Source organism: Emydura macquarii, unplaced genomic scaffold (assembly GCF_026122565.2).
Source record: "Emydura macquarii macquarii isolate MOO-44397 ecotype Brisbane River unplaced genomic scaffold, CSIRO-AGI_Emac_v2 contig_3603, whole genome shotgun sequence".
Lineage (NCBI taxonomy): Eukaryota > Metazoa > Chordata > Testudines > Chelidae > Emydura > Emydura macquarii.
Window position 1 is genome coordinate 7451680 of NW_027133740.1, and position 19959 is coordinate 7471638.

Sequence of the window (19959 nt, forward strand, 5' to 3'; positions counted from 1 at the left end):
GGAGTTGAATGAGCTAAAGCAATGTTTCTTCCTCCAAGCAATTTCATACATCGTAGTGCATTTAACAAAAATCTCCCATGTCAAGAGAAACATTTGCTGTTTCGTGCTAAACTCTGTGACACTTGCCAGAGATTATGGCTCGCCCATGAATGTGAACTGGCTGGATACTGTGACATTACCATTAATGTACAAGAGCCAACTGTTCTGTAAAATGACCCTTTCTCTGGTGTCTCCCACAGTCAGAAAACTGCCCTTATGACTACAGTTACTAGTCTAACCACAGCACCTGTTGACAGGTAAAGACAGCTGGATCTAAAATCTAGATTTTTTTTAAGCTAACCAGTTGAAGACACTTAGTGTTTTAAAAACATTTCTTATCCATTTAAAGGGAGCACATGTAGTCAGAGGTGCATGAAATCAGGGTATTTTGAAATGTTATTGTAATCGGCTGTAGTTATTCTTAGTGAAGGTTAGAGCAGATTCTATTGCAATGGAGTTGCCTCCGCCAATCTGCATGAGGTGCTAGTCAGTTAGTGACCCATAACGGTTTGCTTATTTCACAGCTATGCAGTTCCTTACTCTGATTGGCTGAAGGAGTATAAAATTTGCATAATAACTGTAGTTATCTCCATACTTCAGCTGGGGGCCATTAGCCCATTCAGAGTGGAGGGATAGTCGGACAGTGATTATGCAAATCCCTTCATTCTGATTTATTACTTCCCCACCTATATATCCACAGCAATAATGACTACATCTGTATCTCTCTCCCCCTCCTTTGCTCATCTCCGCCTAGCCCCTTCTATGAAATACAAGGAGTCATTGCTAGTGGAGGGAATGGGGAGAAAATGAGCCTCTTTCAAGGAACATGGAGGAGGTTGGGGTATAGAGTGGGGTGATAAGATGGGCAGGGGACAGCATTCAATGCAGTCATGTTTGTTGCAGACCTCTGTATGGGGAGTTCGGAAGGTAGTAGCTAAATCAGCGCTGGGGTTTAAAGGATGCAGAACATGTTCCAGTGTAGCAATGACCTCAGAGTGCTCTCTGCTAATTCAGTAATAACCATGTCCAGCACTGATAGACACCTGCAGCCTTCAGCTCTGAGTTTGCTTAGCCCAGAATATGCTTATTACCTGGTAAACAGGAAGCACCCTTGAGATATCATTTAAACAGGCTCTTTTGTATCTTTGTTATTGAAATCTTGCAGTACAGTCACAGGTGTGTGGGGTTTTTTTTGGTGCTTTAATTCTGCAGGAGGCTGGATTACTCAGAGTTAAGCTATTTTAACAGCAGAACTCTTTCTGCTGTGAATTCTGCTGCTGCTAGTCTCTTACGGATTGATTTTCTCCTTTTTGAAGATGTTTATTTTGTCACTAAAGTTTGGATACACTCTGCTTTATCATGACACAGAGAAGTCCTGTTTTTCTTTCAATTACACAAGAGTTTTAAAAGTACTTTCACTTTTTCCTCTCCCCCCGGCTTTTTGGTTTTCTTAGCCCCTGTGCCAGTTCTCATTGAAGTCTGAGAGGCTTTTTGCCATTGACTTTGAAGGGAGCAAGAGCAGGCCCCATGTCAAGAGCATAATGGGAATGACATTATGGAGTTAACTCAGGAATCTTCTCAGTCCTAGAGCAATCTATTGAAAGCTCTGAAGGCTCCGTGAATCATGAAAGGAAGACCACTGTGCTGTAGGGGTATGGAGTTAGCAGCTGGCTGTACCTGAGTTTGGAGAGCCAAGTGCCATTATCTGTGAAACACTGTTTAGTCTGCGATTGGAGACTGAGACTTAGCCTGGACTGGTTTTCCTGACTAATTTAAAGGCCCCCATTTTAATTGAATCTATATTTTGATTCCTTGATATCAGTTCTACTTTCCTGAACCGCTGTTTCTCTCTAGTCCACTCCTGCAGTAACTCTGCCATATCAGTCAAGACTTTTGCAGTGATGAGCAATTTGCATTGCAGCCTGAGGAAAGAAATGGTAACAATGTTCTGTCTGATATCAGAGCGCCAGACTCTCCCACAACAGCTATTAAGATGCAAAAGCCCTTCTCTGCAGAAGAGATGATTTAGAGGCTCTGTGGATAGGAAGAGATTTCCTTTCTCCCCTCCCTCTCCTGATATATATCTTATTGAAAGGCAGGCTAATAAAATATTACTTCTCCACACACACATAATGAAAAGTCTCTTCAAAATGCCATTCAGAAAAATCATTGTTCCTGACAGTTACAAACTGCATTGGTAAGAGCAGGGCCCAGGAATGGTATAATCCCAGCCTGAATAGAGACCAGTCTGTGTTTTAATTTCGTGAATAACTAACATTCCAGTTATGTTGCCATGACTACTCTGAAATCGTAACTGTCTGGGCCAGCAGTAAAGGGAGAGGGCACACAGTTGTGTGTGAGAGCAAGGAGATAAAAAATGTTTTGAGCTTAATAAATAGGTGCATGGGTAAGAGCCAAGGTGGCCAAATGTGGCTGACGAGAGCTGTGGTAAAGCCTGTGCCATATCTTTAGTACAGAGGTGCAGCCCGCAGTGTGCAGTGCATGTGCTGTCTTGCTCCAACCAGGAAGCTGCCTAGATCAAGATGGAGCATAGCATTCCAAGGGGGGGGGGGAATTGTTCTTTAACCTATGAAGATAGGACAAGAAGCAATGGGCTTAAATTGCAGCAAGGGGGGTTTAGGTTAGACATTAGCAAAAACTTCCTGTCAGTGGCGTTAAGCACTGGAATAAATTGCCTAGGGAGGTTGTGGAATCTCCATCATTGGAGATTTTTGAAAGCAGGTTAGACAAACACTTGTCAGGGATGGGCTAGATAATACTTAGTCCTGCCCTGAGTGGAGGGGACTGGATTAGAAGACCTCTCGAGGTCCCTTCCAATCCTACACTTCTCTGATGGGTCAAGTGGTTTCTACTGGCAAATGGAAAAATGAGGGTGGTTGTCATCTACTCTGCATTCAGAACTGCCAGGTGTCAGGAATGTTGTGTGACATTTGTACAGCTGACTGCCTGGTAATGCCTGTCTGCGCTCAGCTGAGATTTCGGGCCTGTAGCTGGGCTGCAGGGAGGAGCCTTCCATTGCTCCTCCTATTCCCTGTGGGCCAATGTGGAGTGAGCTCTGCAGGTAGCCAAGCAGCCACTCAGCCTCCCCTCACTGTTCAAGTCTCTGGATCCCAGTGGGGAAGGAGCAACTGGCAGCAGCATCACAGCGGCGTGGGGCTCAGTATTGGCCATAGGCACTCTCTGCTGAACCTCCAGCTTCTTGTATACCCACCCACCGCCCCCACATGCCCTGCCATCCACTGACACCTTGCCACAGCTGTCATTTTTGTGCAGCTCCATATTCTACTCTGCCACTGTGGTACAGGACATGTTGATCTTCAACTGAAGTTTATGTGCAAGTTAGCTCACTAATTTGCATAAAAGTCACGGGGAGCTGCACAAACTTTGGCAGTCGTGCACATTATGCAAATTAGAAATGGCCTTCAGGCTGCTAGCAAGTTGGTAACGTGGCTCTTAGTTTGGCAAAATGTGGGTGCCATTTGGGGGGGAGGGGAGAGGTACTGGACAGAGCCCCTGAAAATGGGTTTTTAGGACCAATTCAATTTTGATCTGCAATTCACTTGCTGCCTCATCGGGTCTGTGAATGTTTTATAGTAGAGCAAGCACAGTTTTCTTCTAACTTCACAATGAATATTTAAATATCCATAGCACATGGGAAAACCTCTTCCAAGGTTGTTCCTGCAAGAACACTGAACAAAATAACTCCGGGGAAGCAGAACTTGAAAATAAACAGCAGCTGCCATCTATTTTTCTGTTCCTTTTCTTCTGTTTATAAGAACCTGGTGCTCTAATGGCTCACAGTCCCTTTTCGTTTATATAAAGAACATTGCTTTGTCAGCTTTGGGATGTGCATAGTGGCAGCTTTTGCAACGTTTTGCTGCTATTTTCAATTCAGTCTTCTGTGCTCGTTGCACTGCAGCCTCTGCGATCTACCTCCTGTGGGTGCCTATTTGTCTACCTCTTCCAAACCAGGCATATCCTTGACGGTGCTGTTTGGTGACTGTGGCCCTGCTGAAGGGAAATATATATATAAAAAGCCTGCTCTTGTACCTCTTACAGTGCAGGAGTGGGGCGTGGCTAGCCCAGATTTTCCTCAACAAGGAGCGCATGCTTAGCATACGGCTGAGCACGTTTAGTATAGGAATGTCTGTGGTACAGCAATGTGTCTCGTACTGGGTTTGTACATACAGTACAGTACATGCAAACACTTGGAATCTAAAGAATTCCAACCCTGGTTATCAAGTATCTGCTGTCAGGGTTAAGCAACAATTAAAGGCCAGATGTGATAAGTCTAAAAATATTGAAACAGCAGAAAGGAATTATTTAGCATAACAAAATGGAAGGTGGTGGTGGGGCTGGAGAGGTGTGTGCTGTGGGGCTGGGTAGGTGGAATGAGATAATGTTATGAAAGGGAAAACTTTAAGACCACGATTACAAGTAACTTCCAGAGAATGAGGTGCTTTAGACCGGAATAGTCTCCAAAAGGAAGTGGTGGAAGCTCCTTTGCTTGGGATATTTAAAACTAGACAAGACCAAACACTAGTAAACATACAGTAGGGAACAATCCTGCACTGACAGAGATGGATTAGCTGACCTAGGAGGTAGCTTCCATTTCTGACTCCAATTCATTTGCAGGCTACCCTGGGCATTATTAATGTCTGCCCCCATCCCCACCCCTTTCACCTGCTCGCTAAGGGTAGGGATCAGCATACCTAAAAGGTGCCTTTAGCTACTGCATGTAGTGTACAGATGTTGTCATCTCTGATTCAGGCCATATGTATGAAACCCCTGGTTCCACCACAGTGGTGATAGTGCTCTTCTGCCTCCCCGGGAAAGCATCCAGAATTTGGTCTTTCCTTTTCTAGCACAGAGATCTTGATCTATATCTCTGTTTTCCCAGGCTGATTGTTGCAATTCTTAACTTGCTAGCATGCCAAATATTTGAGTACTAGCCAGCAAATTATACAAAATCCAGCAGCTAATGTTTTGACTGGTGCAATGAATTTCCATGAAGTAACCCCCATTTTAGCCTAGCTTTTTGAAAACACCAAAACACCCAACCTCCACCCATCCTCATGTGTGTACGTGTATGTACAGGAGTTAAAGTATGCTGGTGTGAAGGGCCTACCCTGGGTTTGCAAGGCCCTATGCAAAGAAATATCACCAAAGACCCACCTGGTTCCCTGCAGTTTGGTTTGTCAGGCTCCTCTTGCAATTCCCATTCAAGCCATTGTAGCCACTCGTTTTTCTGAAGCTTGGTAGCTTCTGGTGACCTATATATACTTCAGGAAGCTGGGAATAGAGCCAGAGCACAACTTCCTAAGGAGGGAGGACAGTTAAAGAAGTTCTTCTCCCTCCTGGCATGCAGGCACCATGCTCAGATGGGACCACAGCCAGGAAACCAAGGCTGGTGCTCTGGCTGGCAGAACTGGATCAGGGTATATGAGGGATACAGGGCTCCTTGAAAAGAGGGCCAGTGTTAATTGTGCAGACCTATGTATAGGGAGCCAATAATGCCGGGGCGAGCAGTTCCCTGCAACTCTGATGTGTGAACTGTTAACAAAGGGATATTAACATGATTGTTTCTTCCTTTCCTCATCAAGCTCCATTTGTTACAAAGGGGAGCTAATTAGAATCCTGTGCAGTTTCCCTTCACAGCCAGCTCTGTGCATTAGAGACCTTGACTCAAGAAGGAAACTGAATAATGCTCACCCGTTAACCCATTGCTAGCTCTTTAGACTCAACACTTATAAAAAAAGATGGGGCATGAGGAAGGGACTGACCCGAAAGATAGGTAGGGCTAAGTTTGGCTGTAATTCTTCTGTGTACCGCACCTTCATATGTAAGCAATCCGTGCCCTATGAGGGAATTCAAGAAGGAGGATCTGACTGAACAGGCCTGCTGTCACTCTCCTGGAGATATTGGCCCTTTGTCTATTTAGTTATTTATATAAATAAAAGTAATATAGCTGGAAAGTCCACATTTTGCTCTGTCAGCCAGAGGTAACTGCCACTATGGGAGTTTTTCCGTGGACTTCATTGGGAGTTGGATCAGGTTTTGCATGTGGGAAAACATAACAGGTTGGATAGCTAGTATAATATTGGTGTAAAGGATAGTTGAAATGATTACCAGCAAAGTAGTGTACTGCTGCTTCTGATTTGTAATTTCTTTGAGTTAGTGACTCCTTAGCCTTTTGATCACCTCAGCTAAAGTCACTGGCTCCATTTGCCTCTTGCTTTTGCTGATGTAACCAGGAGCATAGCCAGAAGTGATTTTTTGGCAGGGTCTGTGGTTGACACGGTTGGGCATAAGTTTGACTGGCGTGACTGGAAGCCAGAAGTTCGGGAAGCGACTGGCTCAGAAACTAAGCTGCCCGACGCTCCAGTTGTAAGGTAGCTTAAGCGGCACGTCGGCAGCAGAACTTCCGCAACTGATTGGGTAGACCTGCTTTCAAAGTGGGTGGGCCATGGCCCACCTGGAGCTATGCCACTGGATGTAACTCTATTGACTTCAAAAGAATTACTCCTTTATAGTGGTATAAGAGGAAAACCTGGCCCATTGCTATAGGTATCACTGCATCTTGATTGCCTTAATTGTCAGTTTGGCGCAGTCACTCTTTTTAGAGGTTTAATGCACCAGTCATTAGCTGCTGACCTCAGGAATAGAGCAATGCAAAATTATTCTCCGTGAAAACACACATTCAAAACTAGCCTGGTTTTTCATGTTTTATTACAGAATCAAACCCCAGACCAGGTTGGTAGAAATATTTGCTAGGGGTTTACAAACCTTGCATGATTTTGAAGTGGTTAGGATGTGGAGCTAGGAGAAACTTGGTGGCTTCAACAGAATTTGGTGTAGAGATTTTTGTGTTAATTTGAACCCTAAACTTTACACTTGAAGTGGAGAGGGGTAATGTGCGGGGAGGGGGAGGGGACATGAACCCACATGGATCAAAATCAGATACAAATGTGTGCATGAATCTTTCTCTATGACGCAAACCCAGCACGCTTTACAAGACCCTCTGATCGGGCAGAGCCCCATTCTCTTTCTTGTTTAACTGAAGACTTATTTATTTTAACTGACCATAATCTGTTATCACGTATTCTATCTGTAGAACGCACATGGAGTATTCAAGTTTCTGTGCATACATAAGTGACCATAACAATAAAGCACAGATCTTGCAATGGGCAGTAAATCAACAGCATCGTCCTCAAGCACCATCCTGACAACTATTTTTCTAAGGGCCAGATCTTGCAAACACTTACCACAAGGCATAGTGCCTACTACCATGAGTAGTTCTGCTAACTGACGTGTCATCTGGTAATTGTTTACTGGATCAGACCCTAAGGAAATACTGAATCACTAACTCCACAGCGTGGATTAACCATTCCATTTAAAATATTAATGTAATGCTGCTAATACATGGGCAGTCTAAAGGCACTCTTAAACAGTTGTCAGTGAAATGTTGACTTCATTCCAACCAAATGTTTCTTTTGGGTACATTTAATTGTCTGTTTTTTTTTTTTTTTAGGATCCTGCAGGTATCTTTGAACTAGTGGAACTTGTTGGCAATGGAACATATGGGCAAGTCTATAAGGTAAGACCTCTGCATGTGTCTGAAGCTACTATGATTTCCTTGTTACATGAGTTTACATATTAGAATGATCAGGGCTTATCTAATGTAATGTAGATGAGTTTCGGGGCTGAACAGAAACTAGAAACCTTCTTTGTGAACTTTAGCTTCTTTCAGTACTTGCATTGGCCAACACAGGGAAATTATGTCCATTACAATGAAGTTGCTAGTTCTAAAATTTTTCTTGGAAACTGTTTTTTTTTTTTTTTTTTAATTCCTCTTATTTTCATTCTTGCCTGAATATGTTCAGTAGGGAGAGAGCAATCTAGGTGATGCTGTAGTTTAATACATTAGCCTGTCACTTCTAGAGAGCTGAATCAGGAACTAGACAAATTAAATGAGTTTGGTTATAATCTAGTCCCGCATCCACATTACAGAAGCAGTGTATCATATGACTTGTTCTGCCAATCTCTACTAAGCAAAGGGCCATTGCAAGAAGGGAAATTCAATGTCTGGAAGCTTGCTTTAAAATTCTTCTTAATATTGTAAATTGTTCTCAACGAAAATCCTTGAAATTTTGGATACTTTTTTGAAATCTGTGTACCCTGATTTTTATAATAATCTAATCAAATCCCCAGATCCAAATACCTCCCAAATTCAGAATTTGGTTTTCAGCTTGTTTGGGTGGTGGTTTAATTTTTTTAAAGGTTGGGCTCAAATCTACTTACTACATGGTGTGACGATGAAGGTTAAAAGTCACTGAAAGCTATTGTTTTCAAATTCTCCATGGGACTATGCTGACTAGTTCAGAGGTTCTACCCTCTGATCACAGTCCCTCTGGTTCAGCTTTTCGAAGGAACTCTTAAGTGTACATTCCTGATTTGTACACATAATCTGTATTTGCATGTGCAGCTCAGATAATTGTGAACAAAGTTAGTGAATCTGCATGCACAAATTCCCTTTTGGTTGGGAGTGTGCAAAAAAGTGTATTTGCATAATCAGTCACTTGGAAAACATGGCATTTGCTGTCATGCACTGGCATACACCAAACTTCCCCCAAATCGAGAGGAAGGTAGGGAAAATTTGTTTAAAAAGCTTCTGTCAGGAAATATTTGTTCTGAATTCTGGCTTCCACATCGTCCCATTGCTGTAGGCTAATCCCTTTAATCTGATGATCGAATTTAAATGAACTGAGGGTGAACTGAAACTTCTGGAGTTAAAAAAGTGTGAATTTCTAACCTGGAATAAATACAAGCCTTATCAAAGTTATAGTCTGGTGACTTTTGCTCTTTGCTGTTTTTTTAACCGTGGTGTTTGCATTAAGTTGATGATGATATAGTGCTTTTATTTCCATTGTTTTTCCTGAATCATCACGGCCAACAGCATTAGTTTGATGTTGAAACTGTTTTTCTCAGCTGGCAAAATAAGTGTAGAGATTGACCTAATTTTAACGTGAATGTTTCTAACCTTCAGTGGAAACTGTGACTATAACATCCCTTTGAAAGCTTACTGCTTCTATGGAAAAGCAGAGAAACTACACAGAGTTTACACTCTTCTTTACACAAGTCTGCTCTTTGTTTCCTATAAAAATATTTGATTTTTAAGGAGTGCAGTTATCTGAAGCGGAAAACTCCTAAAATTATTCACATTTAAGCTATGTCTGCATTACAGACATACAGTGGCACAACTGTGCTGCTGCATCTGCACTACTGTAGGGTCTCCCGTGTAGCCGCTCTATGCCAATCTGCGAGAGCTCTTGATATGTAACTGTTGATATGAAGCGTCACTGACTGTTCGTGGTGCCAGCCCTGGACAATTGGAGAGAAATAAGATCTTGATGGCCCTTCCAGCAAAATCTCCTTGGCAAAATGCTGTATATATCTTTTGCTGCTGGACAAAGAACAGATCATTAGAAGACCTCCAAAGGCACTTTGACTGTTTTCCTCCCTCTAAATTATATTCTGGAGATGCCACTATGCAAGAATAATAACTAATTTGCTGTAATGAAGAGTAGAACCCATGTAATCACCCTCAAGGTTGACTTCTTTAAAAGAAAAATCACATGCTCTAATTCGAAAGGAATTATTTTGGGGAAGCTCTAAGGCCTGTGTTATACAGGAGGACAGACTAGATGATCACCATGGTCCATTCTGGCCTAGGAATCTATACTCAATTCCTTTGACTTCAGGTAGCTTTGGAGTAACTCACATTAACTCCACTCAATTCAGCCCTGTGCGATAGTCCACAACAGTGTAAACTTGGAATAGCAGAATCTGACCCATGTTTCCAAATTCCGCCGGCGGCTATCCCTCAATACGAGGTTGATGCCTGCCCAGGGCTGTTTTAAGACCTTTGTAGGCCCTAGGCACACTTGCCTTCGTAGCCCCCCCGACCGAAATAACTAATTTGATTTTAAACTATTAATAAATAGTTTTTAAAATAAAATAAAAAAATTATATATAAAATTTTTTTTTTGTAGGCCCTGAAAGTTTCGTAGGCCCTAGGCACTGTGCCTATTGTGCCTAATGGATAATACGGCCCTGTGCCTGCCAGGGGGAAGTCACTGATGAGTCGTAAGATGGTTGCAGAGTCCCATTCGTGCTCTAAAAGTTTTTCCACATATGTGACAGGTGTCTGCTTAGAGAGAGCAGAACTACAGGCCGGGATGCCGTACACTTTCCTTCCTCCTCTGCCATTTCTCAGCCTCTTGCGCAAGGCGATTCTCTTCAAAACGGGCTGAGGCTTGATGTATGAGGTGACACCATTGCATTCTGTTGCCAGCCAGCTCTTCCCAATTTGGGGGGTCAGTGCCTGCCTTCTTAAGATATATTTTCAAGGTGTCCTTGTAGCGTTTCCTCTGTTCCCCGCGGGTCCTCTTAAAGTTGAGAAAAGAGGACTTACTTTGGAAGATGAGTATCAGCCATCTGCACACAGTGACCAGCGAGGCTGATGTTTCATAAACTTCACCTTAACACACAGATTGCTGGCACTGGTGTGAGGGCCTTCCCATCTGATACGGAGACTCTTCCTAAGGCTGTGCTGTTGGTACCGATCCAGACGCTTAAGATGGCTTCGATATGTCCCCATATTTTCAAATGCAAGCTAATGATGGATGCATGGTTCACTGCAGCATAATGCATTTTTGTGTTCCAATGCAGGTAATTAAAGGTGAGCAGATGGCAGGATTTTGATTCCATGAAGTGTCATGAGATTTTCACAGTAGAGTGTCTGTCCATTTTGCAAAACTAGCTGGCTTGAACTTGAAATATTTCTGAACTGCATGTGTCTAATGGACACACTAACACAGGTTATATTGCTAGTTGAGCGAAACAGATTTTCAAATTTGCCAATGCTTATCTGAATTTGACGACTGCTTTTTACATCCAAAAGAGAAATTTTGCTTGGCTCTCATCATTGTTACTATATTGGTAGCCTCTCATCTCCCATATAGTTTACGCATGTTTGACTCTAAAGCCTTGTCTACATTAGGAAATTAGGTTGGCATATCTACTTTGCTCAGGGGTGAGAAAAATCTATACCCCTGAACGACGCAGTTAAACCAGCCTTAACTCCCAGTGTAGACAGTGGTAGGTCAGTGGGGGAATTCTCCTGATAAACTAGCTATCACCTCTCAGGGAGATAGATTACCTATGCCAATAGGAGAAGCCCTCCTGTCAGCATAGGTAATGTCTTCACTAATGCGCTACAGTGGCGCTGCTCTACAATGTTTTAGGTGTAGACAAGCCCAGAGCCTTAATACTGAATAAAAAAAAAACCATCTCACAGTAGCCCCCCTCTCTCTCTTGCTTGCTGGAATAAGATCTCCACTTTGTCTTGCTCCGGTCAACCCCATGTGCCTGATGTGTAAATCCATTCTAACCATATCTTGCAGTTCTGTGGCTCTAGTGCATAAATAGAAAATGATTTAAAAAATCAACATTCAAACAAAACTCGTTTTAAAGGAAGCCTCTGTTTTGTGCACTTCAATTGGCGGAGACAATTGATCTTATTAAAATCACTAATTTCTATTTTACTAATCACTATTTCTAATTTACTGCCTTAGGGCCCGGTCTGTGAAATGCTGGGCACTTCATGCAAAGGGCTGAGTGACCTAAGCTCTGCTGATTTTCAATTGAATTGTCTGGGGGCACTAGTAAATCTCTCCCCACCCCCACTCTCTTTACAGTTGTGAGGAGGGTCTCCTTCCTTTTCCACCTTTCTATCTTGTATACCCTTCTCTCTTCGTTGTAATCAACAGTGGTGGTTCAGTCAACTGGGCAGTGCCTCGTTTGGGAGTGAGAGGGGAAACCAATAAAACCAAAGTAAAGTAAAACATCTCTTAACAATTCCTCAAACCAGTCACAGTTGTTACTTTCACACCATAGTGATTACAGTAGTGCATAAAGGGCCCCAACTGAGATTGGGGCCTTATGATGCTAGGGACTCTACAAACACATTGTAAGAGACAGTCCCTGCCGCAAAGAGCTAAATAAACTAGATGGATGAATTGGGAGGTGAAACAGGTTAAACGGCTGTCACAGCAGATTGATTGAAGAGCCAGGAATTGAACCCAGGTCTGCAGATATCTAGGCTTATACCCAGTCATCTGGGCCACACTGCCTCAGGCATGTCTTTTCCCCACAGGGCCTGTTTTGCACTGATGCAGATTCCTGGTCTGTGCTGTCTTCTTTTCAAACTGCACAGAGAGCCTGCAGGCTACTAGTAAAGGGGTTGTAATGACAACCCCTGGGTCTTGCTGTCAAGGGCTAGAATGAACTAGGGGTCAATCTCCCCATGATCTCGAGGGCAGGGCCAGATTTAAGGGAAGAAGACCCACGCTACCGCCGGGGATGCTGGCTCAGGTGTTGTTTTTGTTGTCAGCGACAAAAGGGAAAATAGAATGTCTGAAGTAAAATGTTTCAGGTATTCCGTATGTGGATTCATTTTTTATTAACCTCATAGTAGATTGTAGTTATTCTTAAAATTAAAAAGTTTCTATAAGCTTAGAGGAAACAAATTTTTATTTGCTTATATGTGGCATGAATAAATATAGATGTACAGATCCTAGTATGCAAAATTTATCATCTTACGTGACAGGGATAAATTGTGCATGTAAATCGTGCATCAGAGTCATGAAATGGGCTACAAATGCAATAAAAAGTAAGGTATTCAAAAGTTTAACAAATGAAGGGGGGAGGGCAAAAACGCTCCTTGCCTGGATCTGTCATATGGTCTAGGGCTAGCATTGCTTGGGAGAGTTGGTTCTCAGTCACAGGGACTGCAGGGTTTGTAGTGAAAGGCACAAGCCCTTCGTTGGCATTAATAAAGCAGCTAGTCCTGGTGTTCTGATGGCTGAATGCTGTAACAATCTCGACACAGTGCGGGCTCAGAGGATTGACATTTTTTGCAGAGCAATAATCTGAGCAGTCAGAGCAGTTGCATAAAAAGTGTTGCTTAAAGGAGCTCTTTTCCACACTCCTTCGTTCTTTGTTTCCCACTGTGTGGGGGGTGAGCGTGACTCTGGGGGAGGTAACAAAAATCTTATCAAAGTGCTTCAGATATTAGCAATTTCCCCATCAACCAGCGCAAGACTGCCACACACAAATGAGGATTCCTAAGCTATTAGCACACTACACTTTCTAGCGCAATGTAGGTCCAATATAACATTGCTGTAAAATGTTTTTCAATATCCATATTATGAGAGATGGGAACATCATGATAGAAAATATTAATTGCCAACAAATTTCATAGGTATTATTACGAGAATACCGTTCTTGGTGATTCCAGATGACTTTAAGTGGCATCAATGAAGAGTCTTTCATCATTCAAAATGATTGGACAAGTAGGAGAGCAATGAGGCGAAAATACTTTTGAGTCACATGACTCTGTCTATTTTTATTGTCTAGCAATCTGAGGGCATCAACCTATATCCATTATAACTATGGAAGTGGTTGCTGGCTTGAGCTGCATTACTGCAGCAAGACCACTGGGAGGAATTAGGGAGAGCCTGTGTAGACCAGTGACATGTATCTCTTCTAACTGTAACTGGAAGCTCTTGGCTACAAATAATTTCGTGGGGGAGAAGGGTGTCAGTAAATTCTCATGCACTGCATAAGTATCTCTATCTTTTATTGTTTGTTTTTAATGAGAAACCTCATTGATGGTGGTCGATCTCTTCAATTGAACCGGAAGAGATTAATTCTTTGCTAATAAACCTGTGTCTAATAGAACTGATTTTAGGTAGCTTCTTCTCTTAAAATTGTTCTAGGCTTAGTCTATTTAAGATGATGTGTTTTGGTTTTTTTTTAATTCTGTCATCTTGAATACATAAACACAATTAATCAGTCTTAAAATAATTAGCTATTGACTCGTTGTTGTGTGGCTTACACTTCTACATTCAGTGTATCTGCTACGATAATGGAAACACCTTGTCTGAAATATATTTGACCTCCTATACAATGCCTTTAGAATAGTGGTTCTCAACCAGGGATACATGTGTCCCTGGGAGTACACTGAGGTCTTCTAGGGAGTACTCAACTCATCTAGATCAGTATTTCTCAATTTGGGGGTTGCAACCCCCAGTGGGGTCTCAGAACGGGTTTAGCTGGCATTAGGGAATAGCAAGCCAGGCGCTTGTTTGGGGACCCATGCCACAGTGGGCCCCGCAAAACTAAGTTACATGCTTCAGCTCCGGGCAGCGGGGCTTGGGCTATTTAATTATATGGTAAAAAATGAGAAAGTAAGCAATTTTTCAGTAATAGTGTGCTATGACACTTTTCTATTTTTGTCCGTTTTTGTAAGCAAGTAGTTTTTAAGTTAGGTGAAATGTGGGGTATACAAGATAAATCAGGCTCCTGAAAGGGGTACCGTAGTCTGGAAAGATTGAGAACCACTGCTTTAGATGATTTCAGGGAAGCAAACGTTAATTGGAACTGGTGAACATTATAGGCAACAATTTGTTTCTTTCCTAAGGAAAACAGGGGGAATTATTTAACGTTGAGGAATGTTCACTTTAGGGGATAGTCTCCCTGTACATCACTCCACTATTTCTTACGTATAACATCTCTGCCTTGCATTTCCTTTTGTGGCGCAGTGGTCCCTAGTGTCCAACTTGGGACTCCCTTCCCAACTGCTGTACTACATAACTGTCATGTGCACAGTTGGAGGTTGGGAGGAGCACACAGAGGTTACAATGTTGCCCAACCCTTTCATTTTGGGATGTGACTCTTTTTTTACCCTAAAATAACTCCATTCCTTCTTCCACCTATCAGTTGCCAAGTAACTCTAAGAACAATACCCATATGACTTGCAGCTTTTAGATCTCATAACACACTAATTTAGAAGACAGAATAAACCGTGTAATGGTTTAGTGATTATATGGCATGTACCAGGTAATTAAAAATCAATAGTTACTGTGTAATTATAGACTTATTCCATAGCACAATAGTTTGTACCCTGTAAGATAAAACAATGCTAAAGTTATAAATGTAGGGCCAAATTCCCAGTGCACTAAGGACTGTGTCATTTGGCCCAGAATATAAGTGTTGTAAAGCCCTTGGAGTGGATATCATGCAAGCAGAACTAGTTAAAAGTGATGGATAGGCACACGTCCAGGCTTATCAATGTGACTTTTGGAACCTGGAAGATGGCCAAAGACTTGGACACAGTCTGATGGTTCCAATTGTTCAAAAGGAGGACCCGACCCAATGGTTTGTAAAAACTGAGGCACAATGTCATTATTGACACACTCGTGCAAAATGCTGTACATCATCTTCAAGAGAAATGTACCCCCATATAAGGAACTTTTTGGCTGAAGAACAAGCCAGGTTTGGACCTAGAAGAGATACAGTAGAGTGAATGTTCCAGCCGCATGTGCTATGTGAGACCGTGCTGGAAAATGATGGGAAGGGTCATTCATGGCTTTGTGGATTTTGTCAAAGCATTTAACAGCATATGGTGCAAACTTCTTTGGGTAGTTCTGGAGCTGGGGAAAATGTAATGAGGCAGATACAAAATCTGTACAAATGCACAATGGCTTTGGTGTTTGTGGGGCATGAGCAGAGTAGTTTGACCTGAGGATAAGTGTCAGTTGGTGATAGCATGCAGCCCTATCTATCTTCAATTATTATATTGAAGAAATCTTAAGAGGAGCCACTGACGGAAAGCTACAGGACGTTGTACCTGGCGGTGGATGAAAAATTAGTCTCTGTGCTTCACTGATGATATTGTCTTGATTGGAGTGTTGCAAGGAGTGGTTCAAAAATTGCTAGAATGAGCAGCGGTGGAAGCAAAGAATTTCAGTGGAAAGATATCACATGAAAAGACACAGACAATGGTGACATCATTCTGTTGAAAAGGCAAAGATAGTCATATCCAAATCCGAGGAGGCACTGGAGTGTGTTGAGCACTTCAAATACCTGGGTAACATGCTTACAAGGGATGCTAAACATCACTTAGAGATCTGACAGAATTGCACTTGTGACCACTGCTCTAGCCACATTTCGAGAAACAAAGGTATTACTTGGAAGTGTAAAATTAAATTGTTATGGTCTCATCTTCAGCATCATGTCCATGGCAAGTGTGGTTCTGCGATGTGGCTATTGGACGGGATGCAGCAATGCATGCTTTTCAAGGCTGTGTGAAGACTGCTGGCCAGTCACTGCCGTGTGTTGTATTTACTGTTCATGTTGATGTGACTTTATGGTGCTTTGCACTATGAGAACAATCACAGTAAGCACTATCCTCCTAAATATATCTGGAAGACGTATGTGAGAAGTATAGAACATTAATTCTTATTTCTCTGTCTCAGGATTCTAGTTGACATGGATATGTATAACGGAACAGAGTTAGGGTTACTCAGACTTCTTTATTGGTGTGTTCTTTGTTTGTAGGGGGTAGGTCTAAAGCTAAATGATGCAGTGACAAGAGGTCTGATTTGTTGTCTCTTGACCCTGCATGACAAACCTTTTTGAGTGTGACTCTACCACTCCCCATGCTGAAAACGTCAGCCCCCCTCTTCAGTAGCACACATGGAGGGCTCTTGGTTGGTCCAGGGATCTACATGGCAGGACACTGCAGGCAGTGGTGAGCCAAGGAAGAAAGAGGCAGCTCAGTGGGAAGCACATTGTTGACCACTTGCATCCGGCATGATTCCCCCACCAATGCAATCCAGTCTCAGGTGGTCACCAGTGCTGGAATGAGGAGGCCAGCGGGCCATGCCCTCCACTTTTTAAACAAAAGAAACATATGCGCTATGGGGAAAACATGATTGTACTGCTAAAGACCTAGATGCAGTGAGATTGGATGCATTCCTAGATATCCACTGCAATCCTAGATAATCGTGTGATCAAAATTGCATTACATTTACACTTATTGCTTAGTAGATATTGTATTGCTGCTATCTGCTACAGCCTGTTGATATTTTTTATTTTATATATATTTTTTTATTTTATTTCTTTTATAAAACATTAGAAAAGAATGTGTATGGTAGCTTTTGTATGGGGACACGTTCACCTCCCTTCAAAGTTGTTTGTTGTTGTTTTTGCTGTTGCCTTTCTCCAAGAAGACTGACAATTTAGGGTTACAGTTGTTAAAATATGCATTATATATAAACAAGGATGATTCGATTGCAAAGTTACAGTTCAGTAATTATAATAGTGCACTATTAATAGTGGAGTTTACGCAGTCAAATGATAAATGCAAGTGAAGTACAATACGTGATGTACAAAAATAAGACAGTCCTACTGTCTAGAACTAAAGTTGTCTAATTTTTTGTTTGTTCATAGAATCATAGAGTTGGAAGGGACCTCAGGAGGTCATCTAGTCCAACCCCCTGCTCAAAGCAGGACTAACCTCAGTTAAATAATCCCAGCGAGGGTTTTGTCAAGCCGCAACTTAAAAACCTCTAAAGATGGAGATTCCACCACCTCCCTAGGTAACCCATTCCAGTGCTTCACCACCCTCCTAGTGGAAAAACTTTCTCCTAATGTCCAACCTAGACCTCCCCCACTGCAACTTGAGACCGTTGCTCTTTGTTCTGTCATCTGCCACCACTGAGAACAGCCTAGCTCCATCCTCCCTGGAACCCCCTTTCAGGTAGTTGAAGGCTGCTATCAAATCCCCCTCATTCTTCTCTTCTGCAGACTAAACAAGCCTAGTTCCTTCAGCCTCTCCTCATAAGTCTTGTGCTCCAGGCCCCTAATCATTTTTGTTGCCCTCCGCTGGACTCTCTCCAATTTCTCCATATCCTTTTTGTAGTGGGGGGCCCAAAACTGGACACAATACTCCAAATGCAGCCTCACCAATGCCGAATAGAGGGGAATGATCACTTCCCATGATCTGCTGGCAATGCTCCTACTAATACAGCCCAATATGCTATTAGCCTTCTTGGAACCAGGGCACACTGCTGACTCATATCCAGCTTCTTATCCACTGTTACCCCCAGGTCCTTTTCTGCAGAACTGCTGCCTAGCTCCTCGGTCCCCAGTCTGTAGCTTGACTCTGCACTTGTCCTTGTTGAACCTCATCAGATTTCTTTTGGCTCAGTCCTCCAGTTTGTTTAGGTCCTTCTGTATCCTATCCCTACCTTCCAGGATATCTACCATTCCCCCTAGCTTAGTGTCATCTGCAAACTTGCTGAGGGTGCAATCTACCCCATCCTCCAGATCATTAATGAAGATGTTGAACAAAACCGGCCACAGGACCGACCCCTGGGGCACTCCGCTCGTGACCAGCTGCCAGCTAGACATGGAGCCATTAATCACTACTCGTTGAGCCCTATGCTCTAGCCAGTTCTCTATCCATTTTATAGTCCATTCATCCAACCCATACTTCCTTAACTTGCTGATAAGAATACTGTGAGAGACGGTATCAAAAGCTTTGCTAAAGTCAAGGTATATCACGTCCACCGCTTTCCTCACATCCACAGAGCCAGTCACCTCTTCATAGAAAGCAATCAGGTTGGTCAGGCATGACCTTCCCTTGGTGAATCCATGTTGACTATTCCTGATCACCTTCCTCTCTTCCAAGTGCCTTAGAATGGATTCCTTGAGGACCTGCTCCATGATTTTTCCAGGGATTGAGGTGAGGCTGACCGGTCTGTAGTTCCCTGGATCCTCTTTCCTCCCTTTTTTGAAGATGGGCACTATATTTGCTTTTTTCCAATCATCAGGGACCTCCCCCTGTTGCCACGAGCTTTCAAAGATAATAGGCAATGGCTCTGAAATCACATCAGCCAACTCCCTCAGCACCCTCGGGTGCATTGCATTCATACTAGAATTATACCTTAAATATTATTTTGTGGATACATATTGTATTCTGCGAGATATTAAATATTTTAATTCCCCCGCCACTTTGGCCTTGCCTCCCCACCCTCATTTCTACAAAGGTTCTGGCACCCTTGCAGGTAGTTGCTTATAGTTCTTGAGGTGCAGAGTAAAATAGCGTACAAATTTTCTGTGTTTCTGACTCGCTACAGGAAAGCACATCTAAGTGCAAAATGACGTTGTGCATCAGCCTCACTATATACAGTGGATGCTGGTTGTCAATCCTAATTGACAACTTTCAGTTATTAGCAACAGTTGGGTGAGAAACCATCCTGTATCACTGACTTTAATGTTAATGGGATGCAGATATTAGCAACTTATGTCTTTTTTTTTTATTGTTTTTTATTTTATGTTTTTTGCTGTGCAGCCTTGTGGGCCACCAGTGCCCCCACTGTGGCATCTGGACTGCAGATCTCTCCAGCAGTTACACTGCCCAGAGCCAACCCTCCCACTTTGGCGCACCAGTTACCTCTTGTGTAGGCAGCCCCTGCCACGGGACCACCCTGTGCTGCTGTCTCAGGCATGGGAAGAGAGGCTGCGGGCAGGGCAGTGGGCTGGGAAACAGCTTTCCATGGGGAGCAGGGGTGACGGGGAGGCCTGTGGGAAGGCAAGATAAGTCTCCCGGCATGCTCCAGTGTGCATCTTGCCCTGGCACCAGGGGGCCTGGGCTTGGCACATCCCCTTGCTTCCTTCCTGTAGTCCAGGAAAGGTACACCCCCAGCTAGTTTTATTCCCCCTGGCAGCAGCCAAGCAAACTTGACTTTCACATATTGACGACCTATGGATAATGGCAACTCTTTTCTGGGAACCGAGAAATTACTTACAAGCAGAATCCACTGTATACAACTTCCCTTGAGAGAATTCCTTTCAAACATGCTGCCCTCTTATACCGAGTCTTTGCCAAACTACAGTGCTCAGCCCCATGAAATCAATGGGACTATTCCCAATAGTAATCCTAAGCACGTATGTTAGTGCTTGCCCTATGTCTCAGGCTAAATTGAA

The 19959-nt window shown here is 42.9% G+C and overlaps 1 protein-coding gene across 10 annotated transcripts in view; it reads left to right on the plus strand.

The window, feature by feature from the left end:
* Positions 1-19959, plus strand: part of TNIK (TRAF2 and NCK interacting kinase) — a 279439-nt gene that overhangs the window by 38625 nt on the left and 220855 nt on the right. For all 10 annotated transcript variants that reach the window (XM_067536582.1, XM_067536587.1, XM_067536590.1 and 7 more), the window contains exon 2: positions 7592-7657. In XM_067536582.1, coding sequence (XP_067392683.1) covers positions 7592-7657 — 66 coding nt within the window. The remainder of the gene's footprint in view (positions 1-7591; positions 7658-19959) is intronic.